This window comes from Meles meles, chromosome 17 (genome assembly GCF_922984935.1).
Source record: "Meles meles chromosome 17, mMelMel3.1 paternal haplotype, whole genome shotgun sequence".
NCBI classification, from domain to species: Eukaryota; Metazoa; Chordata; class Mammalia; order Carnivora; family Mustelidae; genus Meles; species Meles meles.
Window position 1 is genome coordinate 37922110 of NC_060082.1, and position 19641 is coordinate 37941750.

The window sequence follows — 19641 nt, forward strand, 5'->3', positions numbered from 1 at the left end:
CATGACCTGAGCGAAGGCAGTGGCTTAACCAACTGAGCCACCCAGGTGCCCCAGACATGGCTACTTTTAATCAAAGCAAATGAAACATATATGCCATGATGACTGTTGACGCTGTGCTATGCTGATTCAAGACTCCATCAACATTGGGTTGTGTGCACTTACTTGTTGTGTATTAGGCACCACACTGGGTGCCAGAAGAGTCCTGGTCAGTGCGGCTCCCACTCCGTAGGCCTGATATTCTGCACTGTCCTCCACATGCTGATGACAGAACAAGAGAGAAAACTGAAGTGACACAGTCCGCCCAAAGATCAAGATGAACACCTCAAAGACCAGAAGGTGCTCAGAGATAGGAAGTTGTGATCGGACTAGAACTTGAAAAGGTGAGCCAGCTGGTCTCCTGGCCAGAGTGGGAAGGTGCATGAGGGCTCCTTGGCTATTGGGATAGGGGCAGTGGAGCCGGGCTCCTTGTTTGTAGGAAAGAGTGAAAGCGAGAACCCTTCTTCCCCCACCTGATTTCCATCACCGTTGTGACCAAATGCAAGAATTCACGAGCTCTGCCATGTGTTGGGGCCGTCGTGTTGTTGGAAGTTGTGAAGCAAGGGAAGAAAGTGGGATAAAAACACGGTTTGACCAGAAACCAAGGCAGATTGTCTGCTGGTTCTGTTCTATTCCTGATATCACCATAGAACTGAAGCTCTAAAACGCTAATATCCACACTGTCTTAGAGCATGTATGTGAACACAGTCAGGCTGGGAGAAGAATTAAGTGCAGGCAGCTATGAAGACAGTTGTCAGGAGAACAAGGTCGAAACAAAACAAAAATGACCTCTTTCAAAAATGATCCTGCAAACCTCGGTGACAAAGCATCTGTTAAGGAAGACAGAGCAAATCCTGGGATATCGAATCCACTCTTGGAACTTTCTCACAAAGATTATAGATCAGTGTGTCTGGGATGCTCAGGAAGAAGGGCTGGGCACCCAACCCCAAGTCTTCCAGAATCGATGAAGGTCAAGAGGCAGCAGAACAGAAGGATTCCAGGGACCAAACAGCAAATAAAGGCAAATTCACATGAACTATCCTAGACATAGAGAGAATTGTACAATGAAGAGGGGAAAGGCTTCCCTTAATAGATTTGTCCTTGGCAGCTGAGATGCCAGAAGACAGGAAAGTAATCCAGCAGGGCTAAGAGAAAGGAACAGTGTGTGTAGAATCTTGTATCTTCCTAAACTGTTGTTCCAGGAGGAGAACAAAATTAAGAAAATTTAAAATATATAAAATAAGAGTGTTTACTGTTCACATAACCTCCCAGAGGAAATACCAAAAAAATAGAATCAACAGGAAGAGAATTATCCTAGAGGGAGCACGTGGGTGAGATTGGACAGTAGTACGGGAGGGGGTGAATATGTCAGAGGAGTGGGAGTCAGGTGTGAACCTGGTGTGCTAATAAACAGCTTTAATTCACTTACTCCTACTACAAAAATAGAAGCCCTTACGATCCCGCAAATATCCAGTACGGGCACAGAAACTAGCTGTTAGGCAATCAAAGGAAAGAAGGATTTCTATGAGTCCATAGTCTAAAAGGAGGAAAGGAGGTTTTAGCTGTACCTTGAGGAAACAGCATTCAGCTTTGCAGCTCTCACAGGAGACAGCATCGTGAGCACAGTGCACATAGGTAATGAGGTTCAGGACTCAACACTGAGGGCAGTTTGTCCCGACGTGAGGATTTATGTAAGAAAGTAGTGGATTTTTTTGGAGCCCTTCTCAGGGGCATGGGAGTGTCTCTGTATCAAGAGAAACGGGTTCATCTCCTTGTATTACTTTAACTTATGGTTAAAACCCATTTTTCCTTTGTCCCTCCGGGGATCCTCAGACTGAATAAAGGCTGCTTAGGGATTGGTATAAATTAAGGGTGTCCCAGCAGCAGCGAGTATCTGCTCCCAATGGAAGCCTGTTTCTATTTTTCCCTGAGTCGTCCAGAAGATAACATATCTGCCACAAAGGAACTGATAGCTCACATTTACTTTGCTCAATGGTAACACTGGGGAGAACATCTGGTGTCTCTTTCCTGCAGGGGGAGGAGATCCTGAGGGACTGAGGTGGCCATTCCAGCTGCAGGAAGTATCGGGGGCAGGTGCCGTGGCATTCTGAGGGGAAGTATCGGGGGCAGGTGCCGTGGCGTTCTGAGGACCCTGCTGCGTCTCTCCACTTGGGACCCCTAAAGTCCCCTGTGTTTCACAGGCTCTTAGTTGCATGCCTTAACCACAGCCCTGGGATCCAGGGTTATAATGGCTGTTAGGGGTCATAAGAAGAGAATGAAGCTGAAATCTCAGGAAGAACCACGGTGCATGGAAACGCTTATTCCCACCCCTATGGTGACTCTCGAGGTCTGCCCAGGGACACGATTTGCTCCAGTTGTGTTCCTGCTGCCAGTAAATTGGTGTAGGAACCAAGAGGACCTCTCTGTCTTTGATTACAGCATAAAACCCCCAAATTCCCCTCTGCCTTCCTAGATTGAGTGGTGTATTTTGTCCTCTCCCTTCAGCTCCCTGTGTCCTCCTCAGATGGCCCGAGTTCTGCCTTGCTGCCCTTCTTCCCCGTTATCTGGTGAGTACGTCTTAAACTCACCTCAACTCTGTGGTCATTGTCCACTTCCCATATACCTGCACTGTTTTGCAGGGGGGGTGACCCCTATATTAAACAAGCTGTTCTTTCTACCTTTCTTCTCTGGGCTCATTAGATAGCAGCAGAAGAAAAGCCATTAGCACTATATTCATAAGCTCCGGTAAACTTTTGTTGAACTTGTTTGGTTATTTGAGGTTTCACTAAAGAATGTGAACTAGAAAAATGGCCAAGTGATAGGGAAGCACTTTCTTGTCTGAGTATTGGTGCACATGCGGGAATGGGGGCGAGAGGAAGGCCCAGCTGCCAGAGGCAGCCACATGATCTCAGACCGCGAGACATTTGCCGGACTCTCAACCTGTAGGAGTATGGTTATAGCAGGAATGCTGAAAATAAAACAACAAACAGGGGCGCCTGGGTGGCTCAGTGGGTTAAAACCTCTGCCTTCGGCTCGGGTCATGATCCCGGGGTCCTGGGATTGAGCCCCGCATCGGGCTCTCTGCTCAGTGGGGAGCTTGTTTCCTCCTTTCTCTCTGCCTGCCTCTCTGCCTACTTGTAATCTCTGTCTGTCAAATAAATAAATAAATTCTTTAAAAAAAAAAAAAACAACAACAAACAAACCTATACTTAAAAAAAAATTGAGCCGTACTTTAAAATGGTAGAATAAAGTAGAAAGTGGTAATTGGAACTTAGCATGGTAAAAAGATTTATTTCAAAGTTGTGTAAAGTGTTGCCCCACTGTCTCTTAAAGTCTTATTACCCCAAACATGGTCAGAAATGAAATATAAAATCAAAACAGTCATTTAATAAAATATCAAAGAATTAAGCCAAGAAATGAATGGCTTAAGTTTATTTTTCATGAATAAAATAATTAGCTTTCATTTATCAAACTATTAGCTTGTAGGTATCAATTTAGAGTACAGGTGTTAATCATTAAGACCTATATTATCCAATCTGAACTTCTAAGTTCAAGGGCTTATTTGAAAAGGAGGTTGATTCACAAAATATTAAAATAATTTGAACTATATTTTTTTATTTACTCAGAAATGCTTTTTCCCCCACTTTTCCTCTGCTTTTATTATTTAACCTTTCATATTAAAGAAGTCACAAGATATTAGCATTAAACATTCAGTGAAAGAGCAGATGAAACATGAAATTGCGATGTTATTAGCATCTGTCTTTTGGATAACTTATAAAATTTGAGATTCATACACTCCTGTTCCTGTATAATTGGTCTCCTCCAGAGCCAAGTGGGGATAACTTGTTTTATTCCCATATTCGTACTTGAAAGTAGGAGTACTTGGTTTTTTAAGAAATGCTCTGCACAGAGCCTGGGTGAGGTCTGCTGTGTAAGTGATGCTCTTGGTTCCTCCGACCCAGGCGGGTATAGACTTAGTTTGATGCCCGAGATCCAATGAAAATCATGAAAATCTTCAGGCTGTCATGAAACCGCTTGTCCCTCTATTTGAAGTCAGTCTTGATCAAAGACATCAGGATTTAGGTTTTCAGAAGGAACTTTTTAGAAATAAAAGCTCTTTTAGGGAGACCGTGCAAATGCTCAGTTGAGCTTTTCAGACAGAGCAACAGAATCTAGAAGTGAAAGTGTATTACTATACACAAACTTAGTTGCCTTTTGAAAGGTATTATACCAATGGAATATTAGTTTTATGCTTTGAAGTTGGGGTCAGAAAATTTTTTTTTCTTGTGACCCTGTGTGTTTTGTGCTTTTTTATTAAGATTCAGGTTTCTTTGGACCAGCTTGAAGGGCTTTGCTGTAGAACCAAGACGTGAGCATCAGGACTTTCTCCTTCAGTTTTCTCACCCCCTGCTTCTTCCTTGCTCTCTTGAGAAGGATACATGGTTACTTGTTGCTGTGAGAATAAGCTCTGTAAATACTACCCCCTTCATAAGAGATAATGCTGAGATCTTGTAAAATTTAGTCTGACAAAAATGTGAGGAAATTAAGGTCATAGGAGCAAAGACTGAGCATCTGATTTTTTTAAATTTTATTTTTAAGTAATCTGTACATCCAACGTTGGGCTCGAACTCATGACACACGCTCCAGTGACTGAGTCGGCCAGATGCCCCAAGACTGAGCATCTTTCATGTCCTCCTGGCTTCAGAGAATCTGAGCTCAGCTGCAGTTGTCCTGGACAGTCTTTGTAGCCATTGTTTCAAATATAATCAGAGATTAGGAAAAGCAGTCGTTCCTAAGAGTTAGGCTTCTTTGATCTAAGTAAGAAATATATTTTGGCTTTAGAGATCATTTTAGAGATTTGTGACAGTCCCACTTGTTTCTATATAGGGGTTCTAAGCTTGATCCCTGGCGCTGGATTTGACTCCTTGCAAAGCCAGCAGGGTGTGGATGCCTGTTACTAAGGCATTCCACTGGCACAAGAAGGAATGAGTGCCAAGTTGCCTAATATCCCATAGGAATGGCGTGGGGGAATGTACAGTGTTTCCTTTCTGTGGCTCAGGGTGATGTTGTACTGCTGTGTGAGGGAATTAATAGGTTATGAAGTTGAGGTTATTAAATAAGGGTCATACTTAGGTCTTCCTGGAGATATCCAGGGAGACCAAGACTGTTCGGTGACCGGACATAGCCGATGCCTTAACTCAGGTATGAAGCAAATGACTCACTGGTTCCATTTCTCCAGGTTCCACCTTCCCACCCCATTTTTTGTTTTTTGTTTGTTTGTTTGTTTTTCTTTTCATCTTTCATTGTCCTGTGACAGATCTTTGCAAATCTAAGTACTGGATATTACTAATGACATTGTGATGACTACCTCTTGTCTGTTTCTGTTTTAAGGCAGAGGTCATGGTGGTGGTAAGCTATTGTTAGCATAACTCAAAACTCTGATACAATGACCTGCTTTGTAAGTAAAGTATGTCCCTTATGAAGTGAGCCCCTGCCCAGCTCCTCTGGTGACTCTGAGCAGATACTTGGGCTTGATGATGTGGCCAGTGGCTGCTGTCAGTTTAGCCTCCCCCTCCCCCAGACATCGCATCCTGGGTCTTCCGTGGATGCCAGCATGTAACAGCACATGTCATGTGGCACGTGTGTGGTGACCTGGGATGGGCATCAGGACACCTGGCTTGCTGTGACCACACATCCCAGCCGCTGAGCTGGAGCTCTTACTGGTTGGTACCCATGAGATCCATCCTGGCTAACAACCCAGAAGTCCCCCTGCCAAGGACAGTCATAAGCAGCTAGAGAGGCATAGGCGCCTTTACCTTTGGGGTTTGCAGCAAATGTGCCAAAGATGGTTTGTTCTCGATGAGTCTTATTGTGGACTCATTGTGGAGCACGCCAGATGGGTTCTATCCCCAGACTTTGAGGTGGTGTTTGCTGAGCTCAGTGACACGCTGCATTTAACATGTCAAGAAACCCTTGTACCTTCCGTGACCTAATCCTAGTTTCTGATGTACCCTGTTTCTAAATGTGCTCTTCCAGCCAGGCCTCTGATTGGAGTCCAGCAACACTGCCATGCTCTGATACATCAAAAGATTTCAAGGAAGCCCAAGTAGTCTAGAATATAGCTACTGTCTTGGGTTCTGATACGAATACATGTCCTTCTCCTTTCTTTGTTATTACCTCCTTTCTTATCTCATTAGGGGCATCTCACAGAGCTTTTTTCCATATAAACTCTCTCTGAATCAGCCAGACGTGGCACCAGTTTCATAATTTTTGGACCAGTTGAACTTCTGAATCAGTTATGAGTGTGTTTTCCACATAGGAAATGACTCCCACTGCATTTGTGAAATAGACTCCTAAATGCTGTTTTCTGCCTCAGAGTTTGAGTAGTTTAAGGTTTTTGCCTGCCAAAAATAATATTACCACACATTACAGAAAGGATAAATAAATGGGACCAGGAATCTCATTTACTTTCTCCTGTATAATTTCCTCTCATGTCCAAGAATGCAGCGTGTCATGGTGTCACTTAACAGGAGCCCTCGGCAGTGGTGACAGGTGTCTGTATGTGAGTGACACAGCTGTTTTCCTACCAAGTCTGACTTTTGGAAAATGAACTTGCCTGTATTTTTGTTTCATGACATACAAAAAGTAAGTGTAATTTTCTCCATAAATATTAGAAGTCTGGCTTCTAATCAAAAATTTCAATTTATTGGTCATAATCCTGCTCTTAATCTATGCATACCATGTTCATTTAGATTTATTTAGATTTATTTGGTAGCAGTGCAGCTGAAACCCTTAAAATATATTCCAGTTAGATTCAGAGTTAAGACAGTGGTCTTCATTTGAGGAGTATATGTCATACCAGGAGCATCAACTGTGAAAATAAAGTATCTTCCTTTGAAATCTTATATCACAAACCAAAAATATTTTGGAAGCTCTCCAGAGCCCATGGGTGCATTATGCTTTGCCTTTAAATCATCATGCATGACAAGATTATATTCTTAGCTGATCTACAGTCTAGTTATTTTGTAATGACTGATATGTTCCAGCTTGTTTTTGATATGAAACTATCAACTCTGGGCTTCCTCCCCTCCTCTAAAACATAACGCATTCCATATCCCTTCAGTGGGAGGAGATGTTCCTGCTGCTAAGTCCGCTGCTCACGCAAAGTCAGAATGTTTACCAGAATTCTTGAAACCCAAACCAAACTAACGACTGAGTTGGTTTTCACATTTAAAAAGGTTTTATGACTCTTGATTAGGTTAAGGAGGGCTCAAATTTTTGTCTATTTTAGTATTGCCTGTTCAGATTTTTTTCTCCATAGGAAAATAGAAAACTACGTTTTCTCTGAAAAGTCACTAAGAACCTTATTGCGTTGTGCTTTAAAATATGTAGGCCCACTTCTGATCTTCAGGAAAATTTCTAGAAGTTTATAGATTAATGAGTAAATTTCATTTGTGATGACTAAAATGCTTTCTGGATTGTTGATAAAATGTGCAGAGTTTCCTGGTGTTGAATCAAATCTCAAGCAAAGGATGTAATGAATAAAAACTAAGACTTCCCAGATCTCCTTGTTTCCAGGACACTTATCATTCATGCCAGCGTAAGACCAATTGGCAGTTAGAAAGAAAGTTAAATTATGGCTCACTGTGAGAGAAAGCTTTTATTTGTGTTCATTGTTTAAGAATATTTATGCCAGTGCCAAGGAAAACCCTACCTTAGAAATAAAATAAAAATAAGCTTCAAAACTTCCCAAGAATAAGCTTGCATATTAGCTGCTGGAGCGACCTCCGCTGGTTTGGATAAAAGCATGAAAAGCCAACCATGATATTTCTTATGATTCAACAGCAATTTACTCCAAATTTATAAGCCAACAATAGGGCAAGATATTGTAGTCGTACTTAAAATATATTGAATCTTGGCTGTTTCTTTCCCATAATCACAGTGGAAGTGGTCCTTGGGGCTCATAGAAATGAGCAGGAAAAAAAGATTTTGTATACTGAGTTTTATTTTGCATTTCAAAACCACATTTATTCTGTTTAACAAAGTAGTAATAATATACCGAAGTTAAAAGAATACAATGGTAGCAAATTGTAAAACATCCTTCTATCCGATAAATAATTGTCAGGTACTTGTCACGTGATAGATCTTCCTGACGGGTATAAAAATGATGGTGATAGAATTTGTGGGGATAAGTGTAGATGACGTGGGTGAAAGAGGTATAAAAATGAGCAAGATACAGGCTCCTGGGTGGTTCAGTTGGTTAAGTGTCCAACTCCAGGTTTCAGCTCAGGTCAGGATGTCTGGGTTGTGAGATAGAGCCCCACGTGGGACTTTGTACTTGGTGTGGGGTCTGCTTGTCCCTCTCCCTCTGCTCCTCCTCCTCTCTCTCTCTATGGAATAAATACAATCCTTTTTTAAATGACCATGATAAAGAACTAAGGTGTACATGCCATAAAAGAGATTCAGGGAGAAGGACTGGAGGGCTCCTGGCTGGGTGGCCTGGGAAGGCTTTGTGGCAGGACGTGATCCGTCCTGTGTTGTGAAGAATGGATAAGATGTGGCCGCAGAGACCACCGTTGGTGAGGGAGGGCGATAGCACCGAAACGCCGTGTGTGCAGCCCATTCTGTTTGGCAAGAGCACTGCATGGGAAGGGCCGTAGCCAAAGGGTCTCATATGCCAGCCAGGGACTTTAAACTTGACCTTGTGCTCCTGGAGCAGCTGCTTGTGTTTCCTGAACTGGGCGTAGTGTACCCAAATCTGCCTGTTCCGATGGGGACTCTGGAACCTCAAAGGTTGCCTGAATGAGGGAGAGCACGGCTGCAGTGGCAGCAGTGGTTTGAGGGCAGACTGGGCAGCCTGGGAAGCCGAGGAGGGGCGTGTCTGCCAGTGGATCCAGCTGGGAGGACAGTAGAGCACAGCGCCAGCAGGCAGCTGGGAGGGGGTCAGGATGCCACACAGGCAGGCGTTCAGTAAATATGTATTTCAGTTAGAGTTCAGGCTTCAGTGAGTGAAAGGATAAATAAACACAGGAAAATCAAGAGGCTGTCTGAGGATGACATGATAATTATACAGTAGTCCGTCTGTCCATACCTGCCCCCGCCTCAGCTTTTCTGGGTTTGGCTTTCCGTGGGTTCGGTTCCCCGTGGTCAGCCACAGTCTGGAGGCAGATGACCCTCCTGCTGACGTGTGGCCTGAGGCTCAGGGCGGCCCAGTGCCATGTTGCATGCCTGTGCCCTTCACTCCATATGTCATCTCCATCACAGGAAGAAGGTGTTCAGAGGGAGAAGCCACGTTCACGCGCTGTTATTACCGCGTTGTGTTGTGACGGCCCTGTTTAATCCTAAATTACTGTCGTTCATCCCACCTGCACCTTGTTTATACAGGAAGCTCCATCCTGAGTGTGCCTGTGTGGGAACGGTCACGCAGGGGCCCATCCTGTCTGCCATTTCACGTGCACGTGCCCACGGGGTCTTGCACACGTCCCCATGGATTGGGGGGATGACTATATTTTTCGATTACTGAGTTTGAGCCGCTGCCAGGACACGTATCTTGAAATGTCCTGAGATAGCAAGAGCTGCAGAAATGGAACTTAGAAAAGAAGTTCAGGGACTTCTGGGGGGCTCAGTTGGGTAAGCATCTGTCCGCCTTCAGCTCAGGTCATGATCTTAGGGTCCAAGGATCGAGTCTCCGCATCAGGCTTCCTGCTCAGCAGGGAGCCTCCTTCTCCCTCTGCCTGCAGCTCTGCCCCTGCACGTGCTTTCTCCCTCAAATAAATAGTCTTTATTTTAAAAAGGGTGGGGGGAGAAGTTGATGTGACAACACAGGCAGGAGACAGCTGACAAGAGCCTGGGGTGTCACTAAGATTTAGAATAAGAGAATTACAAGCGTCCTCCCGGAAAAGGGAATTGAGGTCCTGCATGCAGAGGATGTGAGAACAGCAGAGACTGAGCAAGAAGAGAGTCTTGCCAGGGGCATTATGAGATGAAGAAATTTAAAGAAAGTGAGTATTGAGAAAGGACTGTCGCTTTTCATCTCTGCAGGAAGGGTTTGGTCAGATGGTGGGTAGGGCTAAGAAGGGGTGAGAGGGACTGTCTGGCAAGAAGAGAATGCTAGACCTGCTAAAATTCAGTTTCATGGCATTTTAATTTAAATGTAAATTGTCACATGTGGCTTGTGGCTCCCTTACTGGGTGGCAGAGATACAGTGGGTAAGTAGTTAATTTCAGAAAGTGGACCGGACATTGTGAGAAATGAGAAGGACTGCCTGAAAAAGTTTAAGGGAGAGACGGCAACATTCGAAGGAACCCATGGCCAAATAGTCTCATTTTTTTCCATGAAAGAGGTAGCACTGTTTGTGGAGAGGGAGAAGGGAGGGAGCATGAGAAGGGTTTTTAGCTGGCCCTGTGGGATTTCAGAGAAGGTGGGTGGGTGGTGAGTCTCAGCGGTATAGACAGCCTGCTGAGAGGTGAGAGCCTGCATCAGTGGTGGCTTTTCAGTAGTGTTGACAAACCTGGGAGAAAACCAGAGGAGGAGGAGATGCAGTGGAGGGGGTGCCGCCAAAAGGCCTGTGTGAGGAGGGTAGTGAAGTGAGTGGGTGCCAACCACAGACTGCAGGGAGGAGCGAGGAGGAGGGTGCGGTGAGGGCCAGGGTGAGGAGCAGATCTTGGGTTGTCAGACTGGAAGGAGCAGGTTCATAAAGCGTGCGTCTCTAAGAGTTGTTGATTTCGGTTGCAGGCTGTTCAACAAGAAATGGGATTTTAAAGGAAGATGTTAACATGAAGGAATCCATGTGTCCGGTGAGAGGAATCTATGAGGCCGATGTCTTGGTTTTGCTCCAAGCTCACTACCTCGACATCGAATGTGTAGATGTGAAGAGTAAACTTGGGACTCCTTTTATCCGTCTGCAGTGATGCCCAGAATCATAAAAACTGAACTCAGAGCTGGGAGGGATCTGGAGGCCATCTTGTGCAATGTGTGGATTCTGTAGACTGGGGGGTGTGATATTTGAAGGTCACTGGGCTGGCTGGGGGTACTGACCCCCAGTAGTGGCCAGGACAGGGCAGCCGCGTGCTCTGGACTCTAGTCCTCAGTGTCCCCAACAATGTGCAGAGACATTAAAGTATGATGTGGAGTATTACCTGCAGAATGTTCCTATGATCCCCTTCTCTGGACGTGTCCTTTAGGAGGACCGTGCTAACCCAGTGCTTCACTGCATCATACCTGCTGTGTGGCACACAAGGACATTATCGGATGGGAGTGTTAATAAATACAGCAAAACCTGGAGCGACGTTTTGACTGTGTTCTAGTGTGAAAGAGTTTGTCAGTCAGCAGACCCGTCTTCCCTTCTCCGAGGGCTCCATGCTGTGCCCCGCTGCCAGCTCCTGTCTCTGTCCTATCTCCCACCCTCCATCTGTTTAGTCCTGGAGGGAGAAAGATCCCTTGATAATGGGACCTCAGAGAAAACAGTAGTGTTTTCAGAGAACATGAGAACTTTGTAAAGTTACTAGCACTTCACTTTTTACTCTAAATAGTATATTGAGAAACATACAGAAGCCCTTGGAAGTAATCCTGATGGTTATTTGTAAAATAGTAATGTAGTGCATGTGACCATGCCAGAGGGGTACTTTAAATGTTCTGCTTCAACATGGACCCAGCATTTTTAAATAAAGTAATTAAAACACACCAATCAGTGGCTTGGTTAAAAATATAAATAAGACTTTGCAGGTTTAAGAGTTGAAGAGTTTGGGTTTTGGTTTCTGTAGCACCATAACTAATTTAAGGGGTTTCTTGAGGTGGATCAACAATTCTAGAACCTTTGTTTGCATCTCTTGCAGCAACAAGCATGATGCTATGGGATTAGCTGCTTTAATAAACTGAACTAAAGTCCTCTTCAGACCATCAAAGAATGCTAAAATACCTTCATGTTCATTGTAGTTCTTCCCCCTTTTTTGGGAGGTTTTTTGGTCTTAACATTTGGCATCCATATGACATGGAATTCAAACACCCTGTGGTTTCAGAGACTGAATGTTTTAATGTATTTACTTGAGTAGATGCTTCTTTTCTTCCATCTTTGTCTTTTACCCCAGGATTGTTTCTTCTATATATAAATTCAGAGGATACAGGGGAAAAGTTACCTTCCTACCCTGGAGGAGCTCAGACAATGTCTTTATTTTTTCGATGTTTGCAATTGACATGCAGTATTGTATTACTTTTGGGCAAAAACAGGGACTTTCATATGCTGGTTCTCAGATTGTGGACTCAGATCAGCAGGGTCTGCATTACCTGATCAGAGCCCTGGGGGGTTGGGATGCAGCAGTCTACCTTCTCCCAGCCTTCCTGGATGTTCTGACAGACACTCAAGTTAGAGGGCTTTATACTTATTTTGTTGTTGTTGAGATAAAATCCGTATTCCAGAAATTCACAAGATCATGCACCATAACTTTATACTTATTTTGTTGTTGTTGAGATAAAGTCCGTATTCCAGAAATTCACAAGATCATGCACAATCACCTCTGTTGAATTCCAGAACATTTTTATCACCCAAAAAGAACTTGCCTCCCCCATAGCAGTTAACTCCCTAAGTCCAAGTAGGACTCCCCCCACCCCAGCCCCTGGCAGCCATTCACCTGCTTTCCATCTCTATGGATTTGAGTTTCCTATAAGTGCAACCATGCAGTGTGTGACCTTTCACGTCTGGGCTTTCACTTAGCGTCCTGTTTCCCAGGTTTGTCCATGTTGTCACATGTGCCCTTCATCCTTATGGCTGAATAACGTCCCTTCGTGTGTGTGTGTAGCATTTTGTTTGTCCGTGTGTCATTGACGCACATTTGAGTTGCTTTCTTGCTGTTCTGATTACAGTGCTGCTGTGAACACCCTGGTGCAAGTGTTCGTATGAACCAGTGTTTTCACTCCTCTTGTTGCTTGCAGTGTTTCTATTCCTTACGATCGCTGCTGACACCAAATCAGGGAAATGCACGATTAGGTGCCTTCGAGCCTTGCTTCCATTTTGGATGTTCAGTCAGTACCTGACCTTGTTTTGTGTGTGTTTCTGTGGAGAGACACATTATTTAATGTATATTGTTGGTTTGGGGACATCAGCTTCACGGCCAACAGAGCTATAACTCATGCTTGAAGGAATCGTACCTAACATACACATCACACCTTCACGAGCTTACGAACAATGAGCAGACTGCTCACTGCTCTTTGAGGCCAGTTTAAACAGTGAAATTGCCAACGAAAAGCACAGAAATGTGAAAAAAAACATGGCAGTAAAGAACGCTTGTTTATTGCCTGTGAACTAAAACAAGACAGGGTGTCGCTGTGTTCAGTGTCATATGGGAGCATGTGTGTTGGAGGACTCTAATTTTTCATTATGTGCGTGCGCATGTCAGAAGTAATGTGAAACCCCTGCCAGGATGATTTTGAGCTAGGAGCAAACTGGAGCTAGTATGCAAATTTGCAAATATGGAATCCACAAACACTGTGCTGGGCGTGGTACTTTTGTCCTACCCTGATAGTAACTGTTTCATTTGTTTAGGAACTCCAGACCTGTTTCCTTCCCTCTCTTCCTCCCTCCTTCCCCCCTTCTTTCCTTCTCTCTCCTTTCCCCCTCCTTCCTCCCTCCCTCTCTCCTTACCCCCTCCTTCCTTTTCCCTCCCCCTCCTCCATTTCTTCCCTCCTTCCTCCCTCCCTCCCACCTCCCTTCTTTCCTGTTATAGCCATCTTAATGATTGTCCGGTGCTATAGGTATGCTTTTATTTTGCATTTCCTTAATTATTAGTGGTGTTGAACAACTTTTCATGTGCATATTAGCCATTCATACATTTTTTTGAAAAAAATGTCTATTCTAAAACTTTGACTATTAGGTCGTATTACTTGTCTTTTTTTTTTTTTTAAAGATTTTATTTATTTATTTGACAGAGAGAGATCACAAGTAGGCAGAGAGGCAGGCAGAGAGAGTGAGAGGGAAGCAGGCTCCCTGCCGAGCAGAGAGCCCGATGTGGGACTCGATCCCAGGACCCTGAGATCATGACCTGAGCCGAAGGCAGCAGCTTAAACCACTGAGCCACCCAGGCGCCCCTACTTGTCTTTTTTTTTTTTTTTTTTTTTAAAAGATTTTATTTATTTATTTGACAGAGAGAGATCACAAGTAGGCAGAGAGGCAGGCAGAGAGAGAGAGGAGGAAGCAGGCTCCCTGCTGAGCAGAGAGCCCGATGCGGGACTCGATCCCAGGACCCTGAGATCATGACCTGAGCCGAAGGCAGCGGCTTAAACCACTGAGCCACCCAGGCACCCCCTACTTGTCTTTTTATTGTTGTATTTTCTATAATGTGGATACTAGCTTCTAAGATACATGATTTGCAGATATCTCCTCTTCTGTGAGTTGTCTTCACATTCTTGATAATGTTGTTTGATGTATAAAATTTCTTTATTTTAACAAAGTCCAGTGTTACCTATTTTTTCTTGGATTACATGTGCTTTTGGTGTTAATTTCTTTAATTTTGAAAGTGCTGTCTTTATATAATTAATCAATATAGCCTGTTACATTTGTTTATTAGAGAGATCATGAAGAGTTAGATTTCATGGTTTCAATAAATGATTACTTATTTGCCAGTGGCTGTAAATGGAAAGTATTTGTTTGCTGATATCAGATATTTACAAGATTTTTACATTGTAAATTTAAAATAATGACATCATCAGGATCACACGTCTATTAAAAGTAGTGTCAAAGTCATTTAACAAACTGCTGTTTTGTTTAGGAAAATTGAAAGGAAACACTTATCACTGCTTTAAATAATACTTTCCTCTTTAATAAAGAAGACTCTGCCTCTTAAAAACTCTGAACTTTTTAAAAAAAAATTAAAAAATTAAAAAAAAACTCTGAACTTTCTGCCCTTAAAGTAGAGTGTCAAGAGCCATTCGTGAAAAAAACATAAGAATCCCGGAACTTGGAAATAAACACAGTTGGTGTTTATTTGTGTTAGTTTAAATGTAGTAGCCCTAAGTGTCAGAAAACTGAATCTGTAACACTTAAGTTAGCCTAAGCAAGCAAATAATATCAGCTAACATGGCTTTAATCTACTAAGTAACTTTAAATCCAAAAGATCAAAGGAAGTTATAAGTAAAAACAGCCCTTGTTGCTATTTCCCTGGTCGAAGCAGGAAAAGGCTAGAAATTACATGTCACCTTCATATCCTGGCTGGCTGACCTTGCGCTCAGATCCAGCCTCTGTGTGCCAGCTGTTCCCTGTTGCCCAGACCCTGCCCCTGAGGCGGGAGGCGGAGTGAGAGAAGGAGCCCCTGTCCTATAGGAGTGAAGACACTGAGAGTCCCAGCCCCTCACACTCGGAATTCAAAGCGCTCTGCCTGTGCTCACCCTCAGTCCGCCTGCCTCTCCTGGAGCTCTTGCTGTCGAGGTCCCTTGGTCCCTCGAGTAGCCCCAGCCAGGCTCTGTTCTTTACACGCGAAGGTAATACATGTACTTGTGCTTCTGTATGCGTGCATTTGTTGTTTTGAGAATCTATTTAAAAATGGAACTTTGTCCTCTTCTTCAAGGATCAAATTTTAATCTTGGTATGAACTTTTTTTATCTTGGTATGAACTTTGAATGGCATCTTAATAACGCACTAAAAATCTTATGAAGGTTATTTGAATTTTGATCTGCCACAGTAAGGTAAGGTCAGCCATTTTGGGGGTTTATTAAAATGTGCAGATTTAAAGTAGTTTATGTTCTTTCATGCTTTGAGGATCGTCTTTAACCTCTTCTAAATGAGAGGATTTTGAAAATATGTTCTTCTCTCGTTGCTAGCTGGTAGAAAATTAGGTTTAGAACCCTAGGAATTACTTTATTCACTCGTATGAATTAAATATGGTAAAAAGACGGAAGAATATTAGAATCTTCCAAACTATATGGATAGAAGTCTGGCAAAGATCTCTACCTCAGAGCTAAGGATCCACAGAAAGCCTAAGTCGTGGCGACGCTTGTCTTAAATACACAGGCTGTGTGCGACCTCAGGCTGTGTTTGAGTTGATGACATGTTTCATGTATTGTAATTGGATTTACCACTCAGAGTGGAAGTCAGAATAAGTGGGCCGAGTTTACATGTTTTCTTTCTTATTGAATACATTTGACATTTACTATTGTGTAAGTTGTAGGCATGGGTGTATTGATTTGGTACATTTATGTATTATACCAATGAACCCTGTAGTAGTGATATTTAGCACCGCTCTCCTGTTACATGGTTACCCTTTCTGTCCAGTGTTAGGGGTAGTGAAATTATAGTGTCTTAGCAGGTGTGATGGTGGTAGTTCAGTGTTGCTGTGTGGATTCTTTACCCTGCATGAGTTTTCTGACTGGTTTACTGCCTGTTGCAAGTCTGTACCTTAAAGGACATCCTTCTTATCCCTGCCATGTTCATTTCTATGCCACTGGCAGGAAAATAACTTGTGCAATATTTGTCCGAGAGTCAAATGTAAATTTTAAAGAAATTAAGCAGATTAAAAACGTTGTCAAAACTGAGGTATTTCATGCCAATCATTGACCGTAAATGAGTTTCTTCAGTGATAATGCAAGAAATTGAGAGCACAGTTAACAATTTGGTAAAATTTTGTCCAAGAAATTTTGTGAAATCTTGTGAAAGAAAAAGAATGAATATATCCTTTTTACCCACACAAAGGTTGTTTTCAATCATAGTATTTATAATTAAGAAAACTCTAGCTCCCTTTGAAGCCTCAGGAGTCACTAAGCTATGTAAATAAATGCCAAACTAATACGTGTTTTACTTGTGGACAGTGGATTTACTGCCTCCTGTGGTTTTAATGTCTGCTGACACATTTCTACTCTTAAAATGCTAAAATAAATAATCTTTTGCATTATGTCATTTATTTTTACACTTGACGTGTCTAATTAAGCTACCCGCTTTCATTGCCAAACTTGAACATAGGAATACTCTATTAGATTACGTCTCATTTGTAACTTCTTGTGTCAGTGTACACAAGTAAAGCAGAGTATTTTCATGTATCTTCCACACTTCATCTAGCTTCCATCTTAGATGTGAACTGGAGGATTGTGAGCAGGACCTGTTTGCTCTGATTATGAAAAAATGCGGAAGTGTCTGAAATGGTTGACCTATGAAGCAGCTTAGAAAACACATGTAAACCTTGCCTCATCTAGAAAATACTGTGTATCCTCGGACTGATTCATCCCACCTTTTTAACTTGAGCCCATTGTCTGTAATTTATACTGAACCAGTCAGCCCTTGTTGGCATCTGTGGGGGAGTCACTTGCCAGTGGGTCTGTGCCTTTTGCGGGCCTGGTGGGAGCAGGGTGCACACCTCACCCATATCCGAGAGCGCAGCCGGCAGCCTTGCCACACTGGCTCTGTGAACACACCTGGTCTTTAAAATGGCAAGTCCCGATCACACCCTAACACAGGAAGTACACATGGGTGTTTAGGACAAGACAGGCAAGGTGCCTAGCCTGTCCTTCTTGGGAAAAATACAAAACAAAGTAAATTGAGTAAAACTTAGAGAAAGCAGGACTGGGAAGAGAGTGGACTGTATTGGCTCCATCTGGATTTCGGTGCTTTATGGATTCAGTCCCTAGGAAGCAAGCTCATACCCTGCAGGTGCGCATCACAGATTCCAAGAGAATCATTCGCAGTGAACACAGTAGCTGCTCAGTAAATGCTTGCTAAAGAAGGACCTTCACCTATTTCACTGGAAAACATGAGTTGGTTCCCTTTGTGGGCAAATGAGGATCCCGCGTGGCCAGTCGCTCTGATTTCAGTCCATCTGCTGCCTCCAGGAGAGCAGGTCAAGCTCACAACCATTCATGGTGATAATGTCAATAAAGACAAACAGCTGTATGAACATCACACCCAGGTTCTCACACACAGGGAAGTTACTGATCCAATGCAAGGAAAAATAAAAGTCTTTTTGAATTTGATGTTTCCCTAAGCTGCAGGTAAATTTCAGAGTTCTTTAAGTAAAAAGGTATGTTTAACTGTGTCTCATACCAGTACCAGGAGGGACTGCTCAATTGCTCGGTGGAATGAAGGAGGTCCTTGAGGCACTGTTTGCTGGACTCTGAAGAAAGAGCCCCTTTGGGGTGCTGCTCTAGGAAATCGGATTTGCTACTGCTCAGACTTCACAGAACAGCAGGGCGTGGGAGCCTGCTATCAGACCCGTTAGCGTTTGTGGGGAAAGCTTAGATGATTCCAGAGCAGTGTCAAAAAACAACAGTTACCATCTAAACCAAACAGCCCCATGTCCTTTATGGTGATTGATCTCAGTTTCTGTGTTGGGGAGGATCTGTGAAAAATTCTCTCACATTCCTTTGCCTCACAATATGTAGGAGTAGAATGTTCTTGATTTGATTTATCTCAGTGACGTGTTTTTCCTTTTAGCTCGCTGCTCAGTTTTGAGTTTCTGAGATGTGTGAAGTATTAACATTCCTGGTGTCTTAGAGCTTACTTGTGGTCTGTTCAGCATGTCAGTTAAGCTCCGTAATAGGATCCTGTTTCTGCTGGGGAAGAGCTGCAGTGTCCCAGAGAGCTCGCCAGATTGCGAGGTTGCCTATTGTGTGGTTTCACTTGAGGCAGTATTTTCAGATGCAATCTTATGGTCTAGACATTGGCCTGACCTATCACAGAGGGGGATTGCTGCTTATGGACAGAGCGTCTTTTAATTCTTACCTGTCAGGATGTGAGGTGAGATGCAGGCCTGGTGTCTGAGGCTCTCTGGTCTAAGCATTGGAACATTCAAGATGCTTAAAATACAATCACACGTCTTTTTCTTTTCTTTTTCTTTCTTTTCCTTTTTTTTTTTTTTTTTTTTTTTGGCACAAAACTTCAGAGAACATGCTCTTTTAATATGAAGGCTTGGGGGGTCACCTGGGTAGCTCAGTCATTAAGCATCTGCCTTCCGCTCAGGTCGTGGTCCCAGGATCCTGGGATCGAGTCCTGCATCAGGCTCCCTGCTCAGCGGGAAGCCTCCTTCTCCCTCTCCCACTCTCCCTGCCTGTGTTCTCTCTCTCCCAGTGTCTCTCTCTGTCAAATAAATAAATAAACTCTTAAAAAAAAAAACAAGGGCTTAGGCCTTCATTTTGAAGACTGACAAGGGGTTGGAGACATAATTTTTCTTGAGGATTAAATAAACTCATTAGTCAAATTGGCTGTATCCTAAACTTCAATCTCAAATAACCTGTGGGTCTGAGGCCTCGTGACGCCATGTTTCACCTTTTCACAACGTTGATGCATGTGAATTCCTCACTGTTGTCTCTCAGACTGTGTGACGAAGGCTTTCTCCTTACTGTGCCCTCATCCCCACCTTCAGAACTTCAGAAGGACTCTTTACTATTACATAAGAGAGGTTAAGATCATCTAAATGCTCCAAAGCACGTCTGACATGGAGTACCGGTTCCAAATTTGAGTAGAGAGCAGCATTCTGCATTTGAGGCAATATTTTTTGCATGTTGAATATTTTGAGTGCCTGTTGTTTGTTCTTATGACTTGGTCAGCATTAATTAATAAGAAGCATAAATCAGTGATTCTCAACCCTAGCCACACATTGGAATCATCTGAGGAGCTTTGAAAAAATACTAATG

The 19641-nt window shown here is 43.2% G+C and overlaps 1 protein-coding gene across 15 annotated transcripts in view; it reads left to right on the forward strand.

Annotated features, from left to right (window-relative positions):
• DISP1 (dispatched RND transporter family member 1) overlaps nt 1-19641 on the forward strand; it is a 194012-nt gene that overhangs the window by 117551 nt on the left and 56820 nt on the right. For 5 of the 15 annotated variants that reach the window (XM_045982193.1, XM_045982195.1, XM_045982194.1 and 2 more), the window contains one exon: nt 2542-2603. The exons of 7 other annotated variants lie outside the window; for them this stretch is intronic. In XM_045982193.1, the coding sequence (XP_045838149.1) occupies nt 2561-2603 (43 nt within the window). In that variant the 5' untranslated portion in view covers nt 2542-2560. Of the gene's footprint in view, nt 1-2541; nt 2604-7923; nt 7928-10092; nt 10100-15381; nt 15505-19641 lie in introns of those variants that run through there. 3 more of the 15 variants (XM_045982198.1, XM_045982202.1, XM_045982206.1) reach the window with 3 other exon arrangements.